We start from the raw sequence: 25,764 nt of genomic DNA on the forward strand, positions 1-25,764 counted from the left end.
AAAAAAAATTGGGCTTCTTGATACATTGCAGTTGAAATTTGTTTGCTAATTATTTATATATTATTTAAAGTTGTTTCCCTTTTTTTTAAAAAAAAAAACTATGTATATTCATTATTATTTGTTACATGCTGTAGTTTCCAATTCCATTTGTTTCAATTTCCCAATATTATGCTTAATGAAACACCCTGTCATATTTTGACAATTCAGTTGTGTCACATTTTTTCATGCCGAGCGTCGTGAGTTTTACGTAGCAGTGTAATAAATACATTACATAGTATAAAATATCGTTTACAACTGAATAAAAACAATAAATCACAAATAAAAATGTTAAATGACACATAAATGAATAAAAGAAATAACTAAATAGTTTACAAAGAAATCCAAAAGTGCAATTTAGTTTGTTCTACCAATGTTTTGTTAGCTGCTTCTAATAAGTTTTGACATTCACTTTAAAGTAATAACACGTGTTGATTTAGTAGTGTTGCCGTACTAATAATTTTCTAGTTTATATAGGAATAATTCTTATTGATGTTTTTAATTTGTCCGTTTTTTTAGAATTTAAAATGTTGAGTCCGGAGGAATATATTTTGGATTTTAAAGCTGAGGACAAAAGAACACATTCTACAGTTTTCGATATAGAAGATATTGAAAGTGATACCAGCACCATATCAGCAAGTGAAGTTAATAGTAATGACTGCAACACTCCAACACCACCACTTCTTTACAAACTTAGGAAAGCTCGGGTGATGATAAAAAAATTACCGCGTCACATTTTAGAAAAATATGATTTAAAGAGTAACAAATCGTCTATAAGGTATGCTGATTTGTTTATAACAAGAACTACGTTCTAATATACATATTTCTTTAATTATAGCCCATCAACAAAACCTGCAAGAGCATCAAAGCGTATGGGAGCTAAATCAGTCCCCGGTTTATACTTATCTTTGCATGTTAATAAACCTCTAAATGAAGTAATGAATAAGAAAAAAAGACGTAGCAGATATTTATTAAATGCTTCAAGATCGCTCAAACAAAAACATATAACTCGTGATAAAAAATCTGTGCGTTTTTCCCAAAAATCGTACGGTTCTTCAAGAACATCTGCTGTTGAATACAGTAGAAGAAAGAATAATGTTGCTGCAAAACCATCAATTTTAATAAATAGTTCTACATCGGCACGTTCTTCGTCCAGTTGTCGTAATTTACATGAAAGAAATGATGACACAATAAAAATAAACAAAGACTCACAATTCATTAAACCCGTTGCATCCATAAATCATGCCGCCTTGAGCAGCTCTTCTTCCAATCGGCGCAGTTTGCATGATAGAATTGCAGCCACTAGACAAATAAACAATGACTATCATCTCAACAAACCAGTAGCATCGATATTACCCAATTTTCCAGATGTTGTGATAACTAAATATGACGTGTCAACTAACAATTTCTCAACCACTACTGAAAATTCACCAATGGTTTCATTGTCAAATCCTATATCATCTTTTGACTATAATCAACCAGTTAATATGGCTTCTCGTGTAGTGCCACCATTTCATAATTCCACAACGTTGTCTACTAGACCTCAACATAATATAACTATACAAGTTCCCAAGTCATACGCTCCTACAATTCCAAATTTCACTCAGGCCCAAAGCTGCCAGTCAATGAATGCTTTTCCTACAGTAATTATGTCTGCACCCCGTCATCTGCCAATGATTGTTAATTCAGCTGCAACTGTGGCAAGCTCAAACCATCAATCAAAAGATCTATTACAACATCAGCCAACGATGGCCAGGCACAAAACAATTGCTGTTCAAACTTCTACAGTAACGCCAGAAAAAACTACACAAAATGATGCCGTTATAATGAATTCCCCAAAAGTATTGGTTATTAAACAGCCATTTAAAAGGAGCGATCCTTTAAATATGCCAGGCTCTACGGCAAGAGCTCAAAATACATCCGAAAGTCAACAAGAAGAAAATGAACATTTTGCAGATAGTGAAATGGAGAGCTGTGCTGAATCCGATTCAGACTTTGAGGTATCAGATAGGGAAAAACGAACAGAGCCGGAAGTGATAAAGAGAATTATATATCACACTAAATCGGCACAAACCAAGTAAGTAATCCATAGATTATTAATCGAGTTTTATTATTTTTATTTTTATACCTCTATTTTTTAAATATTTACCCTCGAAAGGTTCACTTGCAATGGCACTATTTGCGGTTTAGTAGACTCAGATGAATTTAACTTGAATTGTTTTTATTGTTATGAGATATTTCCACTGCACAAGTGGCTGGACTTTAAGGAACATATTAAAATTGTACATCATGTAGAAGAGAAGGAAAATGAATCAGACTCAACTGAAGATGTCATTGAAAATTCACAATCACAACAATGTGACACAGCAAACACAACAGGTCAAGAGAATAGTAAAACCAAAACACCAAATCTTTCTACGAAACCTCTAAGAAAAAGTGTTACTCTAATAAACAAAGACAATTCCGTCAATGAACAGGTCTATAAAAAACTACCACTTGAACCTAGACTGGTTGCTCAACGTCTCAATAAAATGGCCACAGACATTGCAAAAGATTTATCGTCCAGCCAAAAGAGTCCAGTTAAACCCATTAAACAATTAAATCAATCTCAAGACTCAAATCAAACATCTAAGAAGCAGCTGTCAAAGGATTATGTTGATGATATCATAAGTTTAGATAGCGATGACGGCGATGATATCGAACATGTTGATGATGTCACAGAAAATGTGGCGATAAATCAGCCAAGATTTATTAAAACGCCAAACAGTAGATCTCTTTTGGTAAGTAATCTTATTATCAGGTTTAGTTTGAAAACTGAAATAAATATATTTATTTATTTCCTTTTAGAAAAAGAACAATACTAATAATAATAGTTCACTGCTTGATGAAGTAGCAAAACTTATTCCGCCACATATAACAATTAAAAAAGTCCAAACAAATATCTCTAAAGAAACGGCAAATGTAAATAAACAACAATTTATTTCCATACTTAAGAAACATACAATAAATAGAATTTTGAATTTTAGACAACCAAATCAGCCACTGAAATAACGGATTCACTTAAGGAGCCCTTTATTAAATTGCCTTCTAATTTAAATATACAAAGAGTGATTAAATATATACCCAAACCAACAGCAGAACAGTTAACAGCAAACCAAAGTACAAGACCGAGATATTTTGTTGTGAAAAAAATTGTAAAACCAGCAACCAGCCAGATGGTGAGATGATGAGTTAAGAATATTTGTCCAATTTTATAATTATTATATATTATTATATATTTTTTAGAAACCAAATATAAATATATCGAAGGGTACGATTATAACGAAAATGTCGGAATCGATCAAGAGTAAGATTGACAATGATGATATGCTTTCGAATGATGAAAATGAAGATGCGTTACCAACACCAACGAATGGTTGTGGTGTAAGTACATATATTTTATTTCCAACCAAAGATTACTTTTATACCCTTCACAATTTCATTTGCGTCATAAAGTATATACATATATTCTGGATCGTTATCGATATCAGAGTCGATATAATCATGTCCGTCTGTCTGTTGAAATCAACTTTCCAAAGCCCCCAAATAATTTACATACCTGATTGACACATCAATATATCCGCTATAATACCGCTTAGCTTGCTATTTTAATTCGGGAAAATTGGCTTAGAAATGGCTGAGATATATGCGAATCAGAATTACTGAGTCATTAATATATGCAATATGGATATCTAATGATAGATATTTCAGAGACCTTTACAAAGCCGTATATAACGCCTGCAATGGGTAAAAATATTTTTTACAAGAATTTAAAAAAAAAAAATTGTTTTTAAATTTGAAAAAAAAAATTTGGCATAAAAATTTTTTCATTAAAAAAATAAAAAATTTTAAATTTGTTTTTATAACCTTCACCTTCGTGAGAAGGGTATATATAAGTTTGTCATTCCGTTTGTAATTTCTACATTTTTAATTTCCGACCCTATAAAGTATATATATTCTGGATCCTTATAGATATCGCAGTCGATTAAGCCATGCCCGTCTGTCTGTTGAAATCAATTTTCTGAAGACCCCAAATATCTTCGGGATCCATATCTTCAATAATTCTGTCAGACATGCTTTCGAGAAGTTTGCTATTTAAAATCAGCAAAATCGGTCCATAAATAACGGAGATATGAGCAAAAAATCGGGACAACCTCGATTTTTGACCTATTTTTGATCTATATCTGGATTCCTAAGTCATTAATATAGACAATATGGATATCTAATGATAGATATTTCAAAGGTCATTGCAACGATGTAGATAAGGCTATAGTAAGTTGGACCTACAATGGGTCAAAATCGGGAAACATATTTTTTAACCCGAATTTTTTTTTTCATCAAAAAATTAAAAAAAAAAAAAAAATATTTAAAATTTTGAAGTATAATTTGGTGAAGGTATATAAGATTCGGCACAGCCGAATATAGCTCTCTTACTTGTTTTTTTTTAATTTTGTTTACCTAAAAATATTTATAATTTTTATTTTAAAATATAATTTGGTGAAGGGTATACAGATTCGACACAGCCGAATATATCTCTCTTACTTGTTTTGTTTTTTTTTTTGCAGATTTTATTCGGTTTAACAAACCCCATGGTTGTCATAGAATTTCTTTTGAAGCTCAAAACCTTCCCCGAATTGTGGCGTCCACAATTAAAAACTAATTATGCTATTAACTGCGATGAAAGTATTAAGAAACTATGTTTTCATCTCAATAATCGTTTCGATTTGAATATCCAAGATTTCGAAATGCGCCGCAGTATACAACGTGTAAAAGATTGGTATTGCCGCATACTAAAGAAAATCTATGAACACAATCAAAATCTCAATAATACGGAACCCTATAAGCACAAGTTTCCGCTGTATTTTAAAATACTAAATCAGTTCTTAACATCCGACATCCAGTTTACCAATAATCAATTAAGTTTCAAGCCCGATACGTTAGACATTAATAAATATCCCAAATTGATGGAAACTGAAGCAGCTAAACCAAATGCATTTCATTTGGATGAGAAAGTCGCACAAAAGACAGCAGAAGATATAAAAAATAAATCGTTTACAACTCCGACAGCACCATCGAGCACCCCTGTCGAAACTCCATCAACCATAGATGTTGAATCTTCAGAATTGAATATGGAAAATCTTATTGAATTTGATGCCGATACTCTATACGACGATGAAAGTAGCGATGAGGAGATTCTAGAGCAATTCGATGAAACGAAACTGTCAAATAAAAAACTCAATGAAATTGATGCGCCCAAGAAAATCCGAACAAAGATCTATTTGGGAAATTATGAATGTGATGTGTGTCAGAAATCGTACAAACGTAGCTGTGACTTAAAACGTCATAAAATTCATCACTTCCCACCGGAATTTGAATGTGGCGTGTGTTCTCAAAAGTTCTATTTCAAGCATTGGGCCGAAAAATGTAAACACTTAAAAATGAAGCAATATGTTAAGAAACCATATATAAAACAAGATAGTAATGGAGTTGAGATAGTAATGCCCAAAAAAATATGGCCAAAAAAAGTATTTAAATTTAAATTGATTTGCGAAATTTGCGGTGCTTCATACAAACAGATTGGCTCATTGAATTGCCACAAACGAGACAAACACTTAAATCAACGGCTGAAGTGTGTAGTTTGTAATTTTACAGCCCTCACCAATTATCGGATAGTACAGCATCAGAAAAAACGCCATATCGTGGAACCAGGCACAGTGGAGCAAGTTGCTAAGAGAAGCAGAGCTCGAATGGACACCAAAACTCGCTTTTCCACCGAAGCTAGACAAGAATTTGACTGGCGTCGTGAAATGCGAAAAAAACTGAAGCCGGGCGAAAAATTTTATGCCTGCTGTAAATGCAGAATTATCTTTAATACACGCAAGGAAAAGGTGCTGCACAACAAAATTGAACATCCCATAAAAGAAACTACTGTTCTGTGTCTTTTGTGCTTGCCCACCAAATTTCTATTATCGAACTCAAACTCTGCACGTCGACATTACACTGATATCCATAAAGTACCTTGGGATGAAATTGACGCATTGGTCAAACGCACCAAACCCATTTTCAATATACTGAGCAAAGAGGAAATCGAACTCTTAAATGCCAGCGAAAACTACAAAGAACTCCTGGAAGAGTTAATTAAGGATAGAGAACTGGAGCCGGTGGATAAAATAAAGACTCAAGAAGACGAAGCAGATCAAGCGGTACAGAATTTACCAAATGTGACAGAAATCGACGTAGGCATCCAAAAAATGGAAATGGAATATACGCAAGAGGAAAATGTATTTGTTGATGGCATCATAGACCATGACTACAACAACGAGGAGGTGTATAAAGAACACGAGTATGCCAACACCAATGAACACGACTACAGTGAGGAACAAACAACTATTGATAATTATGATGTCTATGAAGAGGGTAACGATCTAAGTAATGGTCAGGTGTATGCTAATCGTAGTGATGTTGAGGGAGTCGAGCATTTAGCCTATAATATTGAATGTACTGAAAATGTAATTCATCAACGGGAACAGGATGAACAAGAATACCTACAAAGTATTGTTGAAGATTTTGCCGAAGGGGAATTGGTGGACGGCCAGTTGGTCGAAGAGTGCATTGTGGTGGAAGAATGTATAGATGATGTTGTTGATGAATATGAATATTTTTAACAATCTGAATTCATTTAAACATATTTATACATTCGCACTCGTTCAACAATACTGTATAACTCAAAATTTTTAAAAATTCACTTTTTGCAAGAAATCAACTAGCAACATCAATCTATCTACTGTAAAAAGTTCAACGTATTTCGATACTCTTTCACCTTGAAAACCACATTTGAGACCATTTTCGTGATAATTAGTGACTACTTGAATGAGTGCGATATGTTAAAATATAAAATGTAATGTTTTTTTTCTATGAAATAAGAATGTGAATTTATAAAATATAAATCTCAATAAAATTGTTGATTTTTAAAATGTATCTATCTACAAGGTGAAAAACAGTAGATATCGACTTTTTGATCGAAAAAAAACTGGAATAATGGCTACGTTATCCCAAAAAAAATTAAAAGACAACAAAATTTTCAAATCGATTACAATGAAACTATAAATACATATCGTCACCTTAAATGCAAACGGACGTAACTACACTTATTTTTTTTTATAGGAGAAGCAAAAAACGTTATAGGTATAATCAATAATAAACGTCCGTTTGAATTTCTTTAATAAAGTTGTCATTTTTGATCATTTTGATGGGTCTAAAAAATTTGCGTGAGCATGTAGTTTGATAAAAAGAACCACAATCAATCAAAAACTCAATTTTTAAATTTTGTTACGTCCGTTTGCATTTAGGGTGAAGATATATTTTATAAAAAAAAATCTTTTTTTTTAAAGAATACTTTTATTGTCTTAATTTATTTTGAATTGAATATATTGACTGTTACATCTATATATTCGCTAAAGTCTAACATAGGTTACTAATAAAAATCTGTCCATAAATGGCTGAGATATAAGCAAAAAAACGTTACTAACTCAAATTAATATAAGGTGACAGCATGTTAAACTTACGCGAATTATTTTTTTTTTTTTTTTATATGGAGTTTGACAATCGCATATGTGGCAAATTATTTTTTTGACATTTGCTACAGAAATCTGTAATATACAATAATGTATGGCAATGCTTGTTCATGCGCAGCATCTGTAATTTGTGAACTGTTTTTATTTATGATTCTTTACAAAACATTTATGCGTTCATGAATGTCACAAAGTCACAAAGTATATACTTTGTGACAAAGTATTGCTTCGCCTTGTAATTGCTTTGCATTACTACGTTTATGAAGTCGGCCTATATTTTATTGTAAAACGATTATTATCAATGAATTTTACGTGTCATTGAAAATATGTTGTTAATTTTCGATAACTTTTTACTGCATATAATCCAATTTTATATAAATTAATACTTTCATTTAAAATTATAATTTAATGACGGCTACAATATTTAACAAGGCGAATTTACTGCACTGTAAAGTAAATTCGCCTTGATTGTAAATAAATAAGATATTTTGACAGCAATACGATCAAGGTGCATTTAATAAGGTGCCATCGGCAGCACAGCTGATTATAGAAATAGCTCGCACAAATGTCAAACTACATATATAAAAAATATTCGCCCGTACGTCCGTATGTCAAACTCTATATATAAAAAATAAGTGAATTCGCCTGTATTTATTTCAATTCGCCACTGCTGTCACCTTGTTAAATACGAATTGAAGGTGCCATCGGCAGCACAGCTGATTATATAAATAGCTCACACAAATGTCAAACTACATATATAAAAAATATTCGCCCGTACGCCCGTATGTCAAACTCTATATATAAAAAATAAGTGAATTCGCCTGTATTTATTTCAATTCGCCACTGCTGTCACCTTGTTAAATACGCCTTGAGTCAGCTGTTCTCGTGAGGTCACCTTATTAGATTCGCCTTGCTATATGTCAAACTTTGTTTATGTTTACATTTTTTATTTAACCCAGATATGCCGACGGCTTGAGCTTGATCATTTTTAAAGTACTTTTATATTATTTTGGAAGCAAATGAGAAATAAAAAACAGTGCAATTAAAGTTTTTTAAAAATTTATTAAAAAAAGTGGTTTTTTAAGTCGTCCTATATATAGGTTTTTGGGGTCACAACAAAAAAACTAAAACGCAATAATGAAACATTCATGCACATAACAATCAAGCTACTCTTCATAAATATAAATTCCAAAAAAATATAGTATTTATTCACTTGTAAATGTACAAAATTTTACTTTCAGCACAAACGAGATATGTCCATAATGACTAAATATGGGGGCATTTAGAAAATATCACAAACTAAAAATTCAATAACTCAAAAATAGTAGCAAAAAATAATGCGATCACACAATCTCCCATGAGATAGTGGTGAGTACTAAGTATGTGAACAACAAAAAATGGTATTTTGATAAACGTGACGTATTCTGTAAACAAGAACTACATGTACTACATGTAGTACAGTCGGCATATCTGGGTTAAAAAAAAGCAAGCGAGTATTGTAATTTAAAAAAATAAACAAATATTTTGTGAAATTTAACATTTAAAAAAGTGCTGTGAAAATTAAAAATAAAGAAATAATTTTGTGAAAATAAATAAATTTAATATTTAAAAGTGCAATTTAACAATTTAAATAAAAAATGCGCAGCTGCTGGCTATGTAAAAAAAAAGTGGAACGGGGAAATGGGACATTTTTTAACGTTCCCAAGGATGAGAAGAGGCGATCAAAATGGGGTGAAATTTGTAAAATGAAATTCACACCAAATGCACGGATTTGCATTGACCATTTTTCATCCAAGCAAATTATAACGTCGGGCCGCAATCGTTATCTTCTGCCCAATGCAGAACCAATTGTACCGTACCAACAACCATTACCTGAGTAAGTACAAATTATAACGTTTGTATACACACATTTAACGACGTTGAAGTGATATTCGGATCTTGTTGGATCTGGATTTCAGAATATTGGGCCATTCTGTGATATGGATCGTGATCCATGAATACTGCATGCTACAAGTTCAATGAATATCGCGATACTGGATTGCGGTCAATATATATTGAACGTGTAGCAGTGCTCTGAAACTAACGCGATAAATATTGAACACGTAGCATACGCACACGATTCATCAATGCATTAAAATGGATTGTGAGCCAAAAATAAATACGTGTAGTAGTGCGACTTGATATTTACTTTATGTTATTTAGGTTGTATTCTTTCAAACAAACTGAAGAAGCAAGTTGCCAAATTGCCTCTGATAGGGTATTAGTTGTCAATCCAGCAACACTCGAGGCAGCAAGTTTTTATATAGAGGAACAGCCCAAAACTTTCAAAGATCAGGAAACGCCGTATATACAAGCCCGCCAAACTAAATTCGCTCACACCCAATTGGGATATGGTATGCCGGCATCGTTGGCTGCCTTTTTGGCCTATTGGAATCAACAGCAAACAATAACAAAATTGCCATTTGCGTACAGATGTAGAAAACTTACGTACCTTGATGTATTGTTGCACTAAAATTGACACAGCTACTTTATGAGGCGTCGGAATTTCTATACGTGATGTGGGATTTTGTGGATCTAATGCTTCCAATTCTTCAAAATGCTTGACACAAATCCGCATCGCACGTAAATATTTTAAATTTCAATTATTTTCATATCCTGAACCAAGGCATATTTATTAAATGCACCTTGTCCTAAACGAATGAAAACAAACGACATCAAACTAAAATTTTAATTGGCTTTTATTTTGTTTATATTTTAATTCGCCTTGATTTTGACATATTGTCTACATTTGAAGAAAAACAAAATGCCTGTTGTTTTTGCCTTGTTGTATTTGTTGCCGGGACGCACTCACCTTGTTAATTCGCCTTGTGTCAATCTTTATTTTTATACCCTACACCACCATAGTGGGGAGGGTATTATGTGTTTGTGCAGATGTTTGTAACGCCCAAAAATATTAGTCTAACACCCACCTTAAAGTATACCGATCGACTTAGAATCTGATACTTTCTGAGTCGATTAAAAAAACCTTGTGCGCAGAGTACTGGTCGCAATTTGAAGATATTTCGATCAAATTTGGTGCGTATTATTTTTTCGGCCAAAGGATCAAGCCTATTGAAACTGGCTGAAATCGGTCCATTATTTTGCATAGCTCCCATACAAATGTCCTTCCGAAATTGCATTTTATCGGTCATAAATGTTTAATTTATAAACGTATCTCCACAAATTGCGCTCCAAATAAGTTTTATATATACAAAATTCATGTCACCAAATTATGTTACGATCGGTCTATAATTAGTCATAGCTCCCATAAATCGCTTAAAAATGTTGGTATAATTTCATGGTGATCGGTCCATAATTGGTCATAGCCCCCATATAAGGACCTCTTCCGAAAATCACTCAAAAATATAAATTATTGAAGTTTTAAAAGAAAATGATTTTGCTCTTTTACTTAGTGTAGGGTATTATATGGTCGGGCTTGACCGACCATACTTTCTTACTTGTTATGTTTACATTTGTTGTTATTAATAAAGCAAGCGAGCATTGTGTTCAAGGAAATGCAATATAAAGAAGTTTAAACAATTGTTAAACATTATAAATTTTGTTAAATTAAGTGGTGTGAAATTTTGCAACTAAAATAGTTAAAAAATGCGTAGTTGTTGGCTTTGCAAAAAAAAAAGTGGAACGGGGAAATGGCACATTTTTTAATGTTCCCAAAGATGAAAAAAACGGTCAAGGTGGGCTGAAATTTGCAACATGCAATTCACACCAAATGCTCGTATTTGCATTGACCATTTTGCATCCACGCAAATAATAACAGCGGTCCGCAACCTATATTTAATGCCCAATGCAGAACCAATTGTTCATTCATCCGATGAATATTTTGTTAGCAATTCGTGTCAACAACAATTACCTGAGTAAGTAAACATTATAACGTTTGAGATTTATAAAATGTTCAAATCGTTACAAATAACAAATATATGAGAGCTTTGCCTAAATGTGGGCCTATTATTACAACAATGTCTTCCCACATTGTTGTGTTTGACCTACTATATTCTAAATCTGCCAGAACGTCATGACCCGAACATGTATATCATCTATATTTCAAACCAAAACACATGTGAGCGGATGAATAGTAGTGTACAACGAACCAAAAATCGTTCCCATTTGATAGTCTTTTGTAAATTTTTATAAAAAAAAAACAAATAATTTACTGTTAGTGTGCTGAACTATTAATCTGTTCAATTCCCGCCAGATACTCTGGGTGTATTTGCAGACAAGCAAAACGTTTCGCATTTGTGTTGTGTTTTAAAAAAAAATTGTACAGTTAACAGACTTTGCCAGGTCTCTATAGATTTTTATTTAAAATTGCAATTACGGTTAAATAATTATTTTATAATGTATTTACGATTTCAATTTTTTTACATTTTAAATGAGTTCCTAAACGAAACAAAAATTACAGTTCGTTTTTAATTTGTTTATGTTTTAACTCACTTTGGTCAAGGCGTATTAACAAGGTGACCGCCAATTCACTTGTGGTTGTTGTGGCGAAAAGTACAACAAACCCAAAAGCAAGGGGAATTTATACAAGGTGGAGTCCAAGGTGTCATCGGGAGCACAGCTGATTACAGAATTAGCACGCGATGTCAGACTTTGACAGCTCATACTTGTTGTAGAATCGACATCACCTGATATAAAATCGTCTTGACTATTTGTCAAAAATTTTTGCATTAGTTATGAGTAAAAATTTTATTTTATATTTTTAAAAAAATAAGTTTTTGGTCACTGTTTTATGTGCGTAAAATAATTGAAAGTGTTAAAAAAAACTATTTCATTATAAAAAGTGTATTTTTGTGAATTTTTTTTAAATAAAAAGTTACTGCAGATACGTGCGTACGTTTAGTTCTTTTTTAATAAAATTTTTAAGATCCCTTTAAAAGTGCCGTTTAAAAATGCGTCAATGCACCTTATGCCGAAAAAAAGGACTAGCTGGAAGTGGTACCTTCTTTAAGGTTCCTCAAGACCCAAGAAGAAGAGAAATGTGGAGTCAAATATGTCAAAAGAAGCTTACCCCAAGCAGCAATATATGCGTTGACCACTTCTCCAAAGCCGACATTATAACTTCGGGACATCGTTGTTTATTAATGACCAACGCTATGCCAATAGTGCAGCAACAAAACGAAACCGAATATGAAATGCCATCCGAACTTAATCCATTAGGGAGTCCTCCGCATGGTTTACATTTCTTTTCTATGAAAGAACTTTCAAATTCTGCAGCTTTACAGCGTCCACAGCAAATTCTGAGAGGAAAAGAATCTCAAACTGAGTAAGTTATATCAAATATGAATAATGTAAGCCATGTACACAGTTATTTTATTGTGCCTTGTGATGAAGATGAATCCATGATATTTTGTAAGATATAGGATACATTTGGAACTGGTAGGCGATTTATGAATTGTTAATTTATATTAATAATACATCTGGTTTAATGTAGGTCTGTCAAAAATTTCTTATGCTTACATTTGTTATTGTAAATACCAAGGTGCATTTAATAAGGTGCCATCGGCAGCACAGCTGATTATAGAAATAGCTCGCACAAATGTCAAACTACATATATAAAAAATATTCGCCCGTACGTCCGTATGTCAAACTCTATATATAAAAAATAAGTGAATTCGCCTGTATTTATTTCAATTCGCCACTGCTGTCACCTTGTTAAATACGCTTTGATTTAAACCAAGGTGCATTTAATAAGGTGCCATCGGCAGCACAGCTGATTATAGAAATAGCACGCACAAATGTCAAACTTCATATATAAAAAATATTCTCACGTACGCCCGTATGTCAAACTCTATATATAAAAAATAAGTGAATTCGCCTGTATTTATTTCAATTCGCCACTGCTGTCACCTTGTTAAATACGCCTTGATTTAAACAAAAACAAAATGGCTGTTGTTTTTGTTACTGTGGCGCTGTCATCTTATTAGATTCGCCTCGAAGCTGTCAAATTTTTTTTAAACTTTCCATCAAGGCGAATTGCACCACAAATTGCATGTGGTTTTTGTAAATGTTGTTTTTGTTGTAGAATCGGCACCACCTTATACTTAATTCGTCTCTGTTAAAATTTATGAAAGAAAATTGTAAAATTGTGTTAAAAATTATTAATTGTGACAAATAGTGAAAAAAAGTGATTAAAAATGTGAAAACATACACATTAAATAAGTGAAAAATATATTATTATATTGAAAAATTAAACTAATAAAAAGAAAATGAAAAACTGTTGCATTTGCAAGAAAAAACAAAAACATGGAAGTGGCAGTTTTTTCGGAGTTCCTAAAGATGAACGTAGGCTTAAGTGGAGTAAAATTTGTCGGATGGAGTTCACCGCTAGTTCCTTAATATGTATGGACCACTTCGCGCCCCAAAGTATAATCAAAACGGGACGAAATGCTTTGTTGATCCCAAGTGCTGTGCCTATGTAAGTACTATTAAGTTGAGGTTTAAACAAACACCAAATGTATGTTTTTGTATGAAAAGAATGTATTTTCAGACGAAGTTCATGTTAATATTCATATTATCTGTCCGAAGCTGTTTTTCTGTAAATCGAAATTTTCTAAAGTAGTGTCATAAAGATTCTAAATGTAGTTTTTGGTTCACAATGCAAATAAATTTTCCTATATTAGATGAAAGGTATTTTGAAGCACTATTCAATGATAACCACATTGTTTGGATATATTTTCAAAATGATTTCTTGACATACCCAATATGATTTAAATAATTTAATTTTAAATTAATACCAAGTATTGTCGTCTGAAAATACATTTAAGGTACATATCAAAGTATACTTTGGTACATACCTATGCATATTTATTTTAAATGATTTGTTAATAATTTTATATTTTAGAATGCCAGATAATCGACTTGCAAATGTAAATTCCAACTCAGCCGTATCCACCGGAATTATATCCCCCCATCAAGTATTTTTGCAGAATTTTGCAGCACAACAAACGCAAACGGGGTAAGTTTACATACATATTCGCCCCTGTTTTGGAAATGGCACGATTTTTCTAAAGTAAAACTAGTAAATCATGTGAATTCCAATTAAAGAACATCAAAATATGTGAATTCGTTTTAAAAACGAAAATATGACTCGGATTCGATTTACTGGACAGGAGCGATTATAATTATATTTCTTATTTTTTTTAAATGATCATTTATTAGATTAAATAAACCTAAACTTGAAATTCGAATAACATTTTGTCTTAATGTTCCAGTTTAATAAATGGAGTAACTCCATAAAATTTCAAGAAGAAACTAGTTTGGTTTTCTTCAAGGCGTATTAACAAGGTGAGTGCATAAAATCAGCTGTTTCTTAATTCGCTGTGGTTTTATGTACACTATATGTCAAACTTTGTTTATGTTTACATTTGTTATTGTAAATAACATAGTAATATTTTAATTCGCCTTGATTTTGACATTTACCTTACATTTTAACAAAAGCAAATTGCCTGTTGTTTTTGCATTGTTGTATTTGTTGCCGGGACGCACTCACCTTGTTAATACGCCTTGGTTTTCTTCTTAGACATTCATTTGATTGCAAGGCGAATTTAATAAGGTGACAGCAGTTACGAATTCATTATTTTAATACTCTTCACCAAGGCGTATTTATACATGGAGACCTCAGCTGTACAGCTGTTCCAATGCATATTCATTATAAGTTGGTGTAGATATCATATCTGATTATTGTTTAGAGGCTGCAGCTGTCAAATACTACACAAAACCAGGGCACACTTAGTGTGCCCTGCACAAAACGTAAAAGCAACAGAAACAGCTAAAGCCAACATGAACAAATTGCTGTATATATTCAACCTTTTTTCTCCAAATATTTTTGTTCATCAAAATATTTATTATTAAGAAAACTATGGTAAAGGGTATATAGGATCTGAATATTGCAATTCTTGCACTAAAAAGGGTGTCATCGAGAACATAGCTGGTAGTAGACAGAAAGAATTTGTTCGGAGAAATGTCAAACTTAACATATAAAAATTATTTGGCCGAACGCAGGTACATATGTCGAAATCCAAATATTAAACAAACATGTAAGGATGATATTTTGTATTGCGCCGACTAATTTGGAAAACAATTTTTTGATAAAAAATGAATTCGATACTGCTGTCACCTTGTTAAATTCGGTTTGATGCTTCTGACCAAGGCGAATTTATACAAGGTGGATTCGGTCAAACAGGCACAAGGCAAATCCAAAGTAAATTAATTAAGTAGACTCAGTAGAACAGCTAACTATTTTTTTTACTTTGGTCTACTCTGTCAATTCACTTGTGGTTGTTGTGGCGAAAAATACAACAAGCCCAAAAGCAAAAACAACAACAGGCAACTTTGACAGCTCAGACCTTAAACCAAAAACAAAATTGCTTGTGGTTTTTGTAAATGTTGTAGTACTGTCGCTACTTTATTAATTTACTTTGGGCGAATCAAATAAGGTGACAGCGCCACGGCAACAAATACAAGGCAAAAACAACATGCTTTTTGTTCAAGGCGTATTAACAAGGTGAGTGGTGCGTCCCGGCAACAAATACAACAATGCAAAAACAACAGGCAATTTGTTTTTGTTAAAATGTACGGTAAATGTCAAAATCAAAGCGAATTAAAATATTACTATGTTATTTACCAAGGCGTATTTAACAAGGTGACAGCAGTGGCGAATTGAAATAAATACAGGCGAATTCACTTATTTTTTTTTATATATAGAGTTTGACATACGGACGTACGGGCGAATATTTTTTATATATGTAGTTTGACATTTGTACGTGCTATTTCTATAATCAGCTGTGCTGCCGATGGCACCTTATTAAATGCACCTTGTTATTTACAATAACAAATGTAAACATAAACAAAGTTTGACATATAGTGTACATAAAACCACAGCGAATTAACAAACAGCTGATTTTATGCACTCACCTTGTTAATACGCCTTGTTTTTGTTTTTGTGAAAAATTCGTCCAAATGTCAAAATCAAATTACTTTTTAACAAAAACAAAGTACCTGTTGTTTTTGTATTGTTGTAGTGATGCAGTAACCTTACTAAGTGTGCCCTTGTTACCCTAGGTCTCCACGTAGCAATTTTTATTGCTAAGCTCAAGCAATAACGTCGGCAGAGCAACAGCAGAGTGATTGCTGATTGCTTTAGGTGGAGAAAACGTTCGTCACAAATACAAAATTTTCAAAGCGAGAAGTTCTATGAAAAACTGTGGTTTATTTTACGTTAAATGATTTTTTCATTAATTTCTTCGTTTTTTTTGTTTGTTTTGGTTCTTAAATAAATTAAATATGGATGAATTAATCGCATCGAATCATAGAAAGAAGAAATTTTACATTAATGACAACTGAACTGACAGCTTATTGCTTAGCAATAATTGCTCAGACAATCAGCAGAGCAATCATTGCGCAATGGATTGCTACATATGGCAATTTGCGGTCTACACTCGCAAATTTCATTGACGCAATCAAATTTGACAATTGCAGCAATAAATATTGCTACGTGGAGACCTAGGGTTAAGACCAATTGGTTTTTGTAGAACTGCCACCACCTTGTATGAATTCGCCTTGCTTCTGACAAAGCGAATTTATAGAATTGATTGTCAATGAGCATACATTTTTTTTCTTTTGCTTTTTATCTCTAGCAACTGTCAAAGTTGTTTTTGTTTACATTTTTCTGTACACTAAATATCTAGACATTTACGTTTCAAGTGTGATAAACTGTGGAAGTGAAAATTTAATAATAAAAGATTTTATCAAAAACATTTTGTACTATATTTACAAAAACTACAATATTTTATTGAGTTTAATTTAATAGTGTGTGTGTAAAAACTTTAACATTTCTTCTAAAAATGCGTGTTTGCAGCCTTTGCAAAAAGAAATGCAAACCTGGAAATGGTACATTTTTTAATGTTCCAAAAGAGGATTTTAGGAGAAAAAGGTGGAGTGAGATATGTCGAATGCACTTTCTTAAAACCGCCAGTATATGTGCAGATCACTTTTTGCCATCTGATATTATTAGATGTGGACGAAATGTTTCATTACTGCCCAATGCTGTGCCTACATTACAGCCATTAGTCGAAAAGCAAGCCACAGATTGTGTCATGTTTCCAATGTAAGCTCTTTTTGTTCATATAAATGCATTCATATTCCTAAGTTTTTACAAAAATAATTATTTTATGTACAATAATATTAAGTATGTATCGTTTTTATAATTGCTAATTTTCACACAATTTTTATTTTTTGACATTTTGCTAAGACCATACACAACAACAACATCAAGGTCAGTTCTACAACATTTACAAAAACAACTTGTAATTTGTTGTTGATGTGATTTAAGCAATCAAAGTTTGCCTATTTTTGTTACTTTTTTTTTGTTTAAGTTGTTGGAGCTGTTTGTGTAGTTTTCGCCGTAACAAACACTAGTGAATTTGACAGATCAAACCAAGGCGAATTTATATCCTAGGTGGTGTCCAAGGTGCATTTAATAAGGTGCCATCGGCAGCACAGCTGATTATAGAAATAGCACGCACAAATGTCAAACTACATATATAAAAAATATCCGCCCGTACGCGGGTATGTCAAACTCTATATATAAAAAATAAGTGAATTCGCCTGTATTTATTTCAATTCGCCACTGCTGTCACCTTGTTAAATACGCCTTGGTGGTGTCGGTGGCGAATTCAGGAAAATACGAGCGAATTCATGCATTTTTTATATATGGAGTTTGACATTCGAAACAATGAGAGAGTGGTTTTGAATGTCAAACTCCATATATAAAAAATTAATGAATTCGCTTGTATTTTCCTGAGTTCGCCACCGACACCACCTTGTATATAAATTCGCCTTGGAGCAAACTATAGAAAACAATCAGCTGTGCTATCGACGCCACCTGGTATATAAATTCGCCTTGATATGTATATTGCGTACTTCTGTCAAATTTGGTATTTGTTTAATACAGTTTAGCCACAGAAAAATAATCTGTATTTTGAAGCAGTCAATAAATCTGGATACAATTTAAAAAGTATTTTGGAAAGCCGTTAGCAATATTGTGCTGGGGATGGTGCGCTCATGTGAAATTTGCAAAAAGAAGAAACATGAAAATGCCACTTTTTTTAAAGTTCCAACAGACGAACAAAGGAGATGTAAATGGAATGAAATCTGCCAGAAGTCATTCTTTAAAAATGCTCATATATGTATGGATCATTTTCATAAATCTGACATAATAACAGCTGGTAATAGGTTGATATTAATGCCAAATGCTGTCCCTTTTGTTAAGCCTTTGCAAAAAGATACAGATAATGACCCTCTTGAAATATATACTGAGTAAGTTTAATTTAATTATAAGTAAATATTTACTAGTTACAAGCTGAACTTTGAGAAAAAATCAAGTTTGTAGTCATCACTCTAGATCTTAACAAAATTTTTGATTAGAGGCTTCTTATGCCGGACGTAGAATTATAGTTCCGGCGTATGGGTCTCTAAAATTTCGGCTTCTTTTTGTCTTCGTATACGCGGTTTGACCAGCCAGTAACAGTTTTATTTTCAATGATTTTTATATGATAAGAACTGTTTCACATTATTCCACAAATCGTTAGATTCCTATTGGATATTTTTCAAAGCAAAATCAAATAAGAATAAATATAACTTTTAAAATATATTCTAATATACATAAATTATGTAGATATTTATACTTATTACAGTTCGTTTCTACACTATTACATTTAAAATAAAATTAATAAGTTTATAAAGAATGTAAAAAAAAATCTAAACAAATGGGCAAGGCGAATTAATAAGACTCTTCTTCTTCGTTTAAATATCATTCAGTCTAGAATGATGTCCATCGTAAAAGTAACATCAAGGCGTATTTAACAAGGTGACAGCAGTGGCGAATTGAAATAAATACAGGCGAATTCACTTATTTTTTATATATAGAGTTTGACATACGGGCGTACGGGCGAATATTTTTTATATATGTAGTTTGACATTTGTGTGAGCTATTTATATATTCAGCTGTGCTGCCGATGGCACCTTATTAAATGCACCTTGAGTAACATTTTCTTATTCGCCTCGTGCTTTCTGTCAAACTTTGTTTATATTTACATTTTAGATGTTATCAAACATAATAAAGTGTAAGATAAAATTGTTTTTAAATTTGGAGTTTCTAACATTATAATAATACATTTTTGGAAAAAATGTAAATAAGTGAAATCAGGAGCACATACAAATAATTTTTGTTTAAAACTTGCTAATTAAACAAATAGCTATTCTGTAAATCATATCCTATAAAACAGTCAACATACATAGGACAAACAGATAAATACCTATAAATCAAAATAATCCAGTTTGTACATACCCAAAATGAGTAGCTGTTCGCTTTGCATGAAAAAATTTGTACGTGGAAATGGAACTTTCTTCAATATTCCAAAAGACGAAAAAATTAGAAAAAAATGGTGTGAAATTTGCAAGATGGATTTCAGTCCATATGCTCGCATTTGTGAGGACCACTTCCGTTCAGCAGACTTGATAATAATGGGCAGAAGAAAGTTGCTTATGCCCAATGCTATGCCCCTCGTTCAACCATTGCAACAAGTTCCATTTCATCCGTTATTAGAAGAGTAAGTTTGGAAAACTTGAAACTTCTTAAACATTTTAAATTTGACGAAATTTACGTAAATTTTATCTCCAGTTGCCATATCACTTAACTCACAGTAATCGTTCACATTAGGCAACTTTTCTTGCCGCAAGTGTGAATTCGTAGAAAAAGCGTAAATGATTTAAGAAAGGGTTACAGACTTGCCTTTACTCGAAAGTTTGCCTGGTCTGAAATTACACTTCGACGTGGATGTAGGTATTTTGATAAGAAGTCAAAATCCCTGTAAAATTTTATATTGCCTTCCTTTTGTCGTATGCAGTGACTTTGTTATCTGAGGTTTATCGTACCCCGGCTTCGCTGATAATACTTTTGCAGTATATATACATTTTCAAGAGTACCGTCATATAGATTCAAAATGTACCATAAAATTTATATATAAGTTGAAAGGTATTTTGAAGCAGTATTCAATGATACTTCTATTGGTCAGATAATTTATTAATTGTAATTTGAACATCTTGATAAATGCAGAAAATTATACTGTTTTTACTTGTTTATCTCTTGAATAATGTACATAATAATCTTAAACATATATTTTAATTTTTTTTTTTATTTCAGAAATACGTTTGGAAAAAATTTCAAAAAACCAAGGTTTGTAAATAAAAGCTATTACGGTTAACTTCTAATACAATACATGCATTTGAAATATATTTTAGCGATCCAAAACGTAATAGTTATGAAGATCAAAAAGGGATATTACGACAAAATTTATTTAACATAAATAACAATGCTCAACCGGCTGAAATTCAAACGAGCCCAATTTTACAAATCCCTCTTTTCAAATCGGATTCTAAAGCAGCGTCAACGCAAACTAATACTCGTTACTGCGGCACTATACAAGTTTCAGAGTTTGCCGATGAATATCGTATAAATTGTTTCTATTGCTGTAAATCATTTCCAATGGAAAAATGGAAAATTTTCAGAAACCATCTAAAGAAACAACACTTTGAAGATGAGGAAGCCTTTAAAATATCGAAATATGTTTCAGACGATCACGATTATACTACAATAGGCTCACCGACGTTCACTCCAATCGAGGTCAATCCTGTTATAGAACAAACTCTTGTTATTGAGGCTGACACATTAATAACTTACATACTCGAATCACTAGACTCAATGGAATCTACGCAAAAAGCAGCCGTAGCTGAAGTTATAACTCCCAATTTTCATACTACAGCAAAAGTTAACCAGTTACCCAAGAAAAAAACTTCCTACTTACCACACAGTTCTAAAAACCAAAAGAAAAAGCCGATTAAGAAAAGCTATTCGATTAAAATGCCAACTTATGACATAGAAACTGAATTTAACGTTTCAAACAACACCGTCGACAATGAAGAACAAATAACTTCCTCCTTTCCAAGCAGTTCTAAAAACGAAAAGAAAAAACCGCTTAAGAAGAGGACTATTAGAAAATCTTCAAAAAATGTGATAGGAAATACAGGGAAAAGTAAGCAAAAGGTAAGTTCTATTTATAGGTATCAACAATATTAAACTTTATTTAAATTTACTAATAATAAACATATGATTTTCGTTTATTACACTTGTAGGTCTTATCCTCGGGTGTACTTTATTTACAAAGCACAAAACGGGTAAGAAAACATTTAAGATTTTATATATATACAAAAAATGATTATAAAACTTGTATATTCTTGGCTTACAGCATCCATCAACTAAAACTGCTTTAAGTCGCTGTCTTAAGAGGTCTAATACAATTGAAACAATAGACCCAATTGATATTAAAGAAGAGTTCGAACCATCTGATGATGTGGAAAGTTTTCAACAAGTTACCACCACAGAGGTGCATTATTCAATGAAATATATTTCAAACAAAATTTGTTCATTATTATTATTGTTATATTTCACAGCTTTCCTTCGAATATACACCACGTGACATAATCGATTTTCTGTTAGATAATATGAAAAATTATGCAGTTTTGTGGGAATATGATGAACATCCATTCAATGAAGACTATTATGAAGCCATCGAAGAGCTGTGCGCATTAGTCAACAGCAAATGGTCAATGAATATAGATAATTTGAAAATGCGTCGCAGCGTAAATCGTGTCTTGCGATTTTACTGTTCTGTATACCCATTGGAAAATGTTGAAAATATTGACCAATTTACTAGCTTTTACGATAAATGTGCTGCTTTTCTGCCTAAATCTGTAAATGATATTGCCTATGCTCGCTGTTCTCATTGTTATAGATGCTACAGAAATGATAGCGACCTGAAAGGTCACCTGTTAGAAGAACAAAAGCATTTGCAATGGCCTTACAAGTGCATACAGTGCAAGGAATGTTTCCGGGATAATGATGAATTTGAGTTTCACAAACGTCTGCCGCACTATAAGGAAGTATTTAGATGTGAACAATGCAGCAAGAAATTTCTTCATCGTAATAAATACAATAGACATATGCTTTTACACCAAATCAAGGAGAGTGACGAACCCGGAAAATACGTTTGCAACATATGCAACAAAGCATTTAAAGCCAGTGGTGAACTTCGCAATCATTTAGTATATCACGGAGAGAAAAAACACAAGTGTCATCTGTGTCCGAAAGCGTATTTTACTAATGCTTTACTAAGGCGCCACATAATGAGCCATAATAACGAATATGACTTAATGTGTGAAGTTTGTGGCAAAGGATTCATCTTTCACAATAATCTCAGAGAACACATGAAAAAACATACGGGTGCCAAAGTCACTTGTAACATATGCAATTTGCAATTAAGAAAATCTAGTCTAATGCGTCACTTGCGAACGGTTCATGTGGCATGTGAAGGAACCATTGAAAGTACATTTAGAGCGAGATGTCATAACTATAAGAGAATATTGCGACCAATGCAAAAACGCTATAGATTCCGCAATAAATACAAAGCAAAGACTTACTTTTGTAAAATCTGTGACATTCAGTTCGATGGTTACAAATTTATCGTAGAGCATAACAAAGAGTTTCATTCCGACTACACCAAGTTACCGTGTAAAATATGCAGTACGGAATTTAAACAAAAGTTAAATCTAAATCGTCATTATCGACAAAAGCACATGTTACATTCGTATCAAGTTTACAAATTAGTGGAACTAGACGAAGATGTAAATGCAGTGTTAGCAATCAAGGTTGAAGAGTTAGAAAAATTAACGGAGACTTTAGCATATTCATTAAATGGACCAAGCAGTTCAACAGCAGCTAATAAAAGTACAGCAATAATAAAGACGGATCCGTCGCCGGATGAGATTTATATTGAAGAAGAAAGGCTACACAGTGATACAATACAAGATCAAATAATGGAAGTTGCTGATAACATCGCTCCACATGAAATTAAAGTCGACGATGATCATTACATGAATGACTTTTTTACAAATCTTTTAAAATAACCGTAGACATAAAAATTTAAAAATTGTTTAATTTCTTTTTTTTAATAAAATAAATTAAACAAATTCCTGTGTATTATATGATTTTCTTTTCGTTTTTTGACTAGAAAATGGCTAAAAAATATAGGAATATCATCTAAAATTATAGTTCATTCTCAAATGTTTATTTTACCATTTAATAGGTAGGTCTTGAATTGCCAATTACGATAAATATAATTGTAAGAAATCGCAACCATATAGGGTCCAAATTTTAATCAGTTTTATGCTACTCCTGCACTGTTATACAGGGTGGTTTACCTCTAGTAGAAGCAGCGTTGGTAGTTTCATGTTAATAACTTGACTTTTGGTAGTTTGTTCCTTTTGGTTGCCTACCATAATTCTAAATGCATATGTATTTTGAGAAAAATTATCTTTAATATATAGTTAAGTCGGGCTATAATGAACGTATCTAGCTAGTAGTGTTCAGTTCAAAAATCGCCAGAGTCAAGAAAATACTTATCAAGGCGAATCTAATAGGTGACAGCGCATGGCATCAAATACAACAAGGCAAAGTGTCAAAATCAGCTGATAATAAATAAAAATTGTAAACAAATACTTTATTTTAGAAATGATGAATATTTTGTAATAGTTTAGATGAAAAACATATAAATTTTACATTTGCGTTTCATTGAACAACTTGTACTTCATATAATTCACATGAAGCTGTAAAATTTTGATATTTTGTATTGCTTTAAGTATAAAAAACTACCATATAATATCCGTATGAGCACCCGGCCAAATTCCGTCTAAACATGAACAAAGTTATTACCAATAAAGATGTTTTCATTTTCGACAACTTTGTACATCATCTAATCCAAGTTTCTATATATTTCAAAGTAATTTTTAAATATTAAAGATGTGCGTCCGGCCAAAGTCCGCCAATACATGCAAGAAGTTATCAACAGTAAAAACAAATTGAAATTAAATCTGTGCTAAAGAAATTGATTTATTTAATAAAACTTTAATTTTTAGTGATAAATTAATAATTTTTTATACATTATTGTGCAAAAACTAAATTTTCACAAACTAAAATTATAATTTAATATGTATGTACAAGGCGAATTTATAGGTGACGACAGAACCAAGGCGTATTAACAAGGTGAGTGCGTCCCGGCAACAAATACAACAATGCAAAAACAACAGACAATTTGTTTTTGTTAAAATGTACGGTAAATGTCAAAATCAAGGTGAATTAAAATATTACTATGTTATTTACAATAACAAATGTAAACATAAACAAAGTTTGACATATAGTGTACATAAAACCACAGCGAATTAAGAAACAGCTGATTTTATGCACTCACCTTGTTAATACGCCTTGGACAGAACCAAGGCGTATTTAACAAGGTGACAGCAGTGGCGAATTGAAATAAATACAGGCGAATTCACTTAGTTTTTATATATAGAGTTTGACATACGGACGTACGGGCGAATATTTTTTAAATATGTAGTTTGACATTTGTGCGTGCTATTTCTATAATCAGCTGTGCTGCCGATGGCACCTTATTAAATGCACCTTGGACAGAACTAACAATTTCATTGTTTGTTGTTTAGTCAAGTGAACTGTCATTCATTGACAACTGAATAAACAACTGAATAAAAAAAATAATCAGCTGTTCTTCTGTAGTCACCGTCTATAGATTCGCCTTGTGTATGAATTTTTCTCAACAATGAGAGTTGTTTCGAATGTCAAACTCCATATATAAAAAAAAATGAATTCGCTCATATTTGCCTGAATTCGTCACAGCTACCACCTGGTACATATATGAATTTGCCTTGATGTTTACATTAATATAATAAAGACGAATTCGACGAATTCATATAGTTTAAAAAGTGTTAATAATAATAAAATAGATATTAAAATATGCGTGTGTGCACTTATTGCAAATTTAAATATCCAAAGGGAAGTGGAACTTTGTTCCGCGTACCTAAGGATGAACTAACTCGGATGAAGTGGAGTGAAATTTGCAGAGTAGATTTCAAGACAAGCTCCCGTGTTTGT

General features: G+C 32.3%; 2 protein-coding genes across 6 annotated transcripts; both read left to right on the forward strand.

The window, feature by feature from the left end:
* The first annotated feature begins 226 nt into the window (after nucleotides 1-226).
* Nucleotides 227-7,078, forward strand: LOC135961641 (uncharacterized). The gene is made up of 8 exons (XM_065513169.1): nucleotides 227-454; nucleotides 556-814; nucleotides 875-2,113; nucleotides 2,195-2,816; nucleotides 2,884-2,997; nucleotides 3,063-3,254; nucleotides 3,322-3,459; nucleotides 4,641-7,078. The coding sequence occupies exons 2-8, from the start codon at nucleotides 564-566 to the stop codon at nucleotides 6,738-6,740; spliced, it is 4,656 nt and encodes a 1,551-aa protein (XP_065369241.1). The 5' UTR covers nucleotides 227-454; nucleotides 556-563; the 3' UTR covers nucleotides 6,741-7,078.
* A 2,281-nt stretch (nucleotides 7,079-9,359) lies between these two features.
* On the forward strand, nucleotides 9,360-23,789 carry LOC135960394 (zinc finger protein 227-like). Of its 5 annotated transcripts, XM_065511677.1 has the most exons (7): nucleotides 13,837-14,121; nucleotides 14,548-14,661; nucleotides 20,908-20,940; nucleotides 21,006-21,807; nucleotides 21,897-21,938; nucleotides 22,010-22,147; nucleotides 22,215-23,789. In XM_065511677.1, exons 1-7 carry the CDS (start codon nucleotides 13,913-13,915, stop codon nucleotides 23,724-23,726), a joined length of 2,850 nt encoding a protein of 949 aa, XP_065367749.1. In that variant the 5' UTR covers nucleotides 13,837-13,912; the 3' UTR covers nucleotides 23,727-23,789. The 5 variants fall into 5 exon arrangements, with proteins under 5 accessions (XP_065367752.1, XP_065367748.1, XP_065367749.1 ...); XM_065511680.1 differs by lacking the exons at nucleotides 13,837-14,121; nucleotides 14,548-14,661 and adding an exon at nucleotides 9,360-9,522; XM_065511676.1 differs by lacking the exons at nucleotides 13,837-14,121; nucleotides 14,548-14,661 and adding an exon at nucleotides 12,581-12,969.
* The last annotated feature ends 1,975 nt before the right edge of the window (nucleotides 23,790-25,764 follow it).

The sequence above is a fragment of the Calliphora vicina genome, chromosome 5 (assembly GCF_958450345.1).
Source record: "Calliphora vicina chromosome 5, idCalVici1.1, whole genome shotgun sequence".
NCBI classification, from domain to species: Eukaryota; Metazoa; Arthropoda; class Insecta; order Diptera; family Calliphoridae; genus Calliphora; species Calliphora vicina.

Coding starts and splice junctions, on each gene's coding strand:
- LOC135961641 (XM_065513169.1), top strand. CDS start 564: ATGTTGAGTCCGGAGGAATATATTTTGGATTTTAAAGCTGAGGACAAA. Junction 2,114..2,194: donor ACTAAATCGGCACAAACCAA/GTAAGTAATCCA, acceptor TACCCTCGAAAG/GTTCACTTGCAATGGCACTA. Junction 2,817..2,883: donor CAAACAGTAGATCTCTTTTG/GTAAGTAATCTT, acceptor ATTTCCTTTTAG/AAAAAGAACAATACTAATAA.
- LOC135960394 (XM_065511676.1), top strand. CDS start 12,596: ATGCGTCAATGCACCTTATGCCGAAAAAAAGGACTAGCTGGAAGTGGT. Junction 12,970..20,907: donor GGAAAAGAATCTCAAACTGA/GTAAGTTATATC, acceptor TTTTTATTTCAG/AAATACGTTTGGAAAAAATT. Junction 20,941..21,005: donor AAAAATTTCAAAAAACCAAG/GTTTGTAAATAA, acceptor AATATATTTTAG/CGATCCAAAACGTAATAGTT.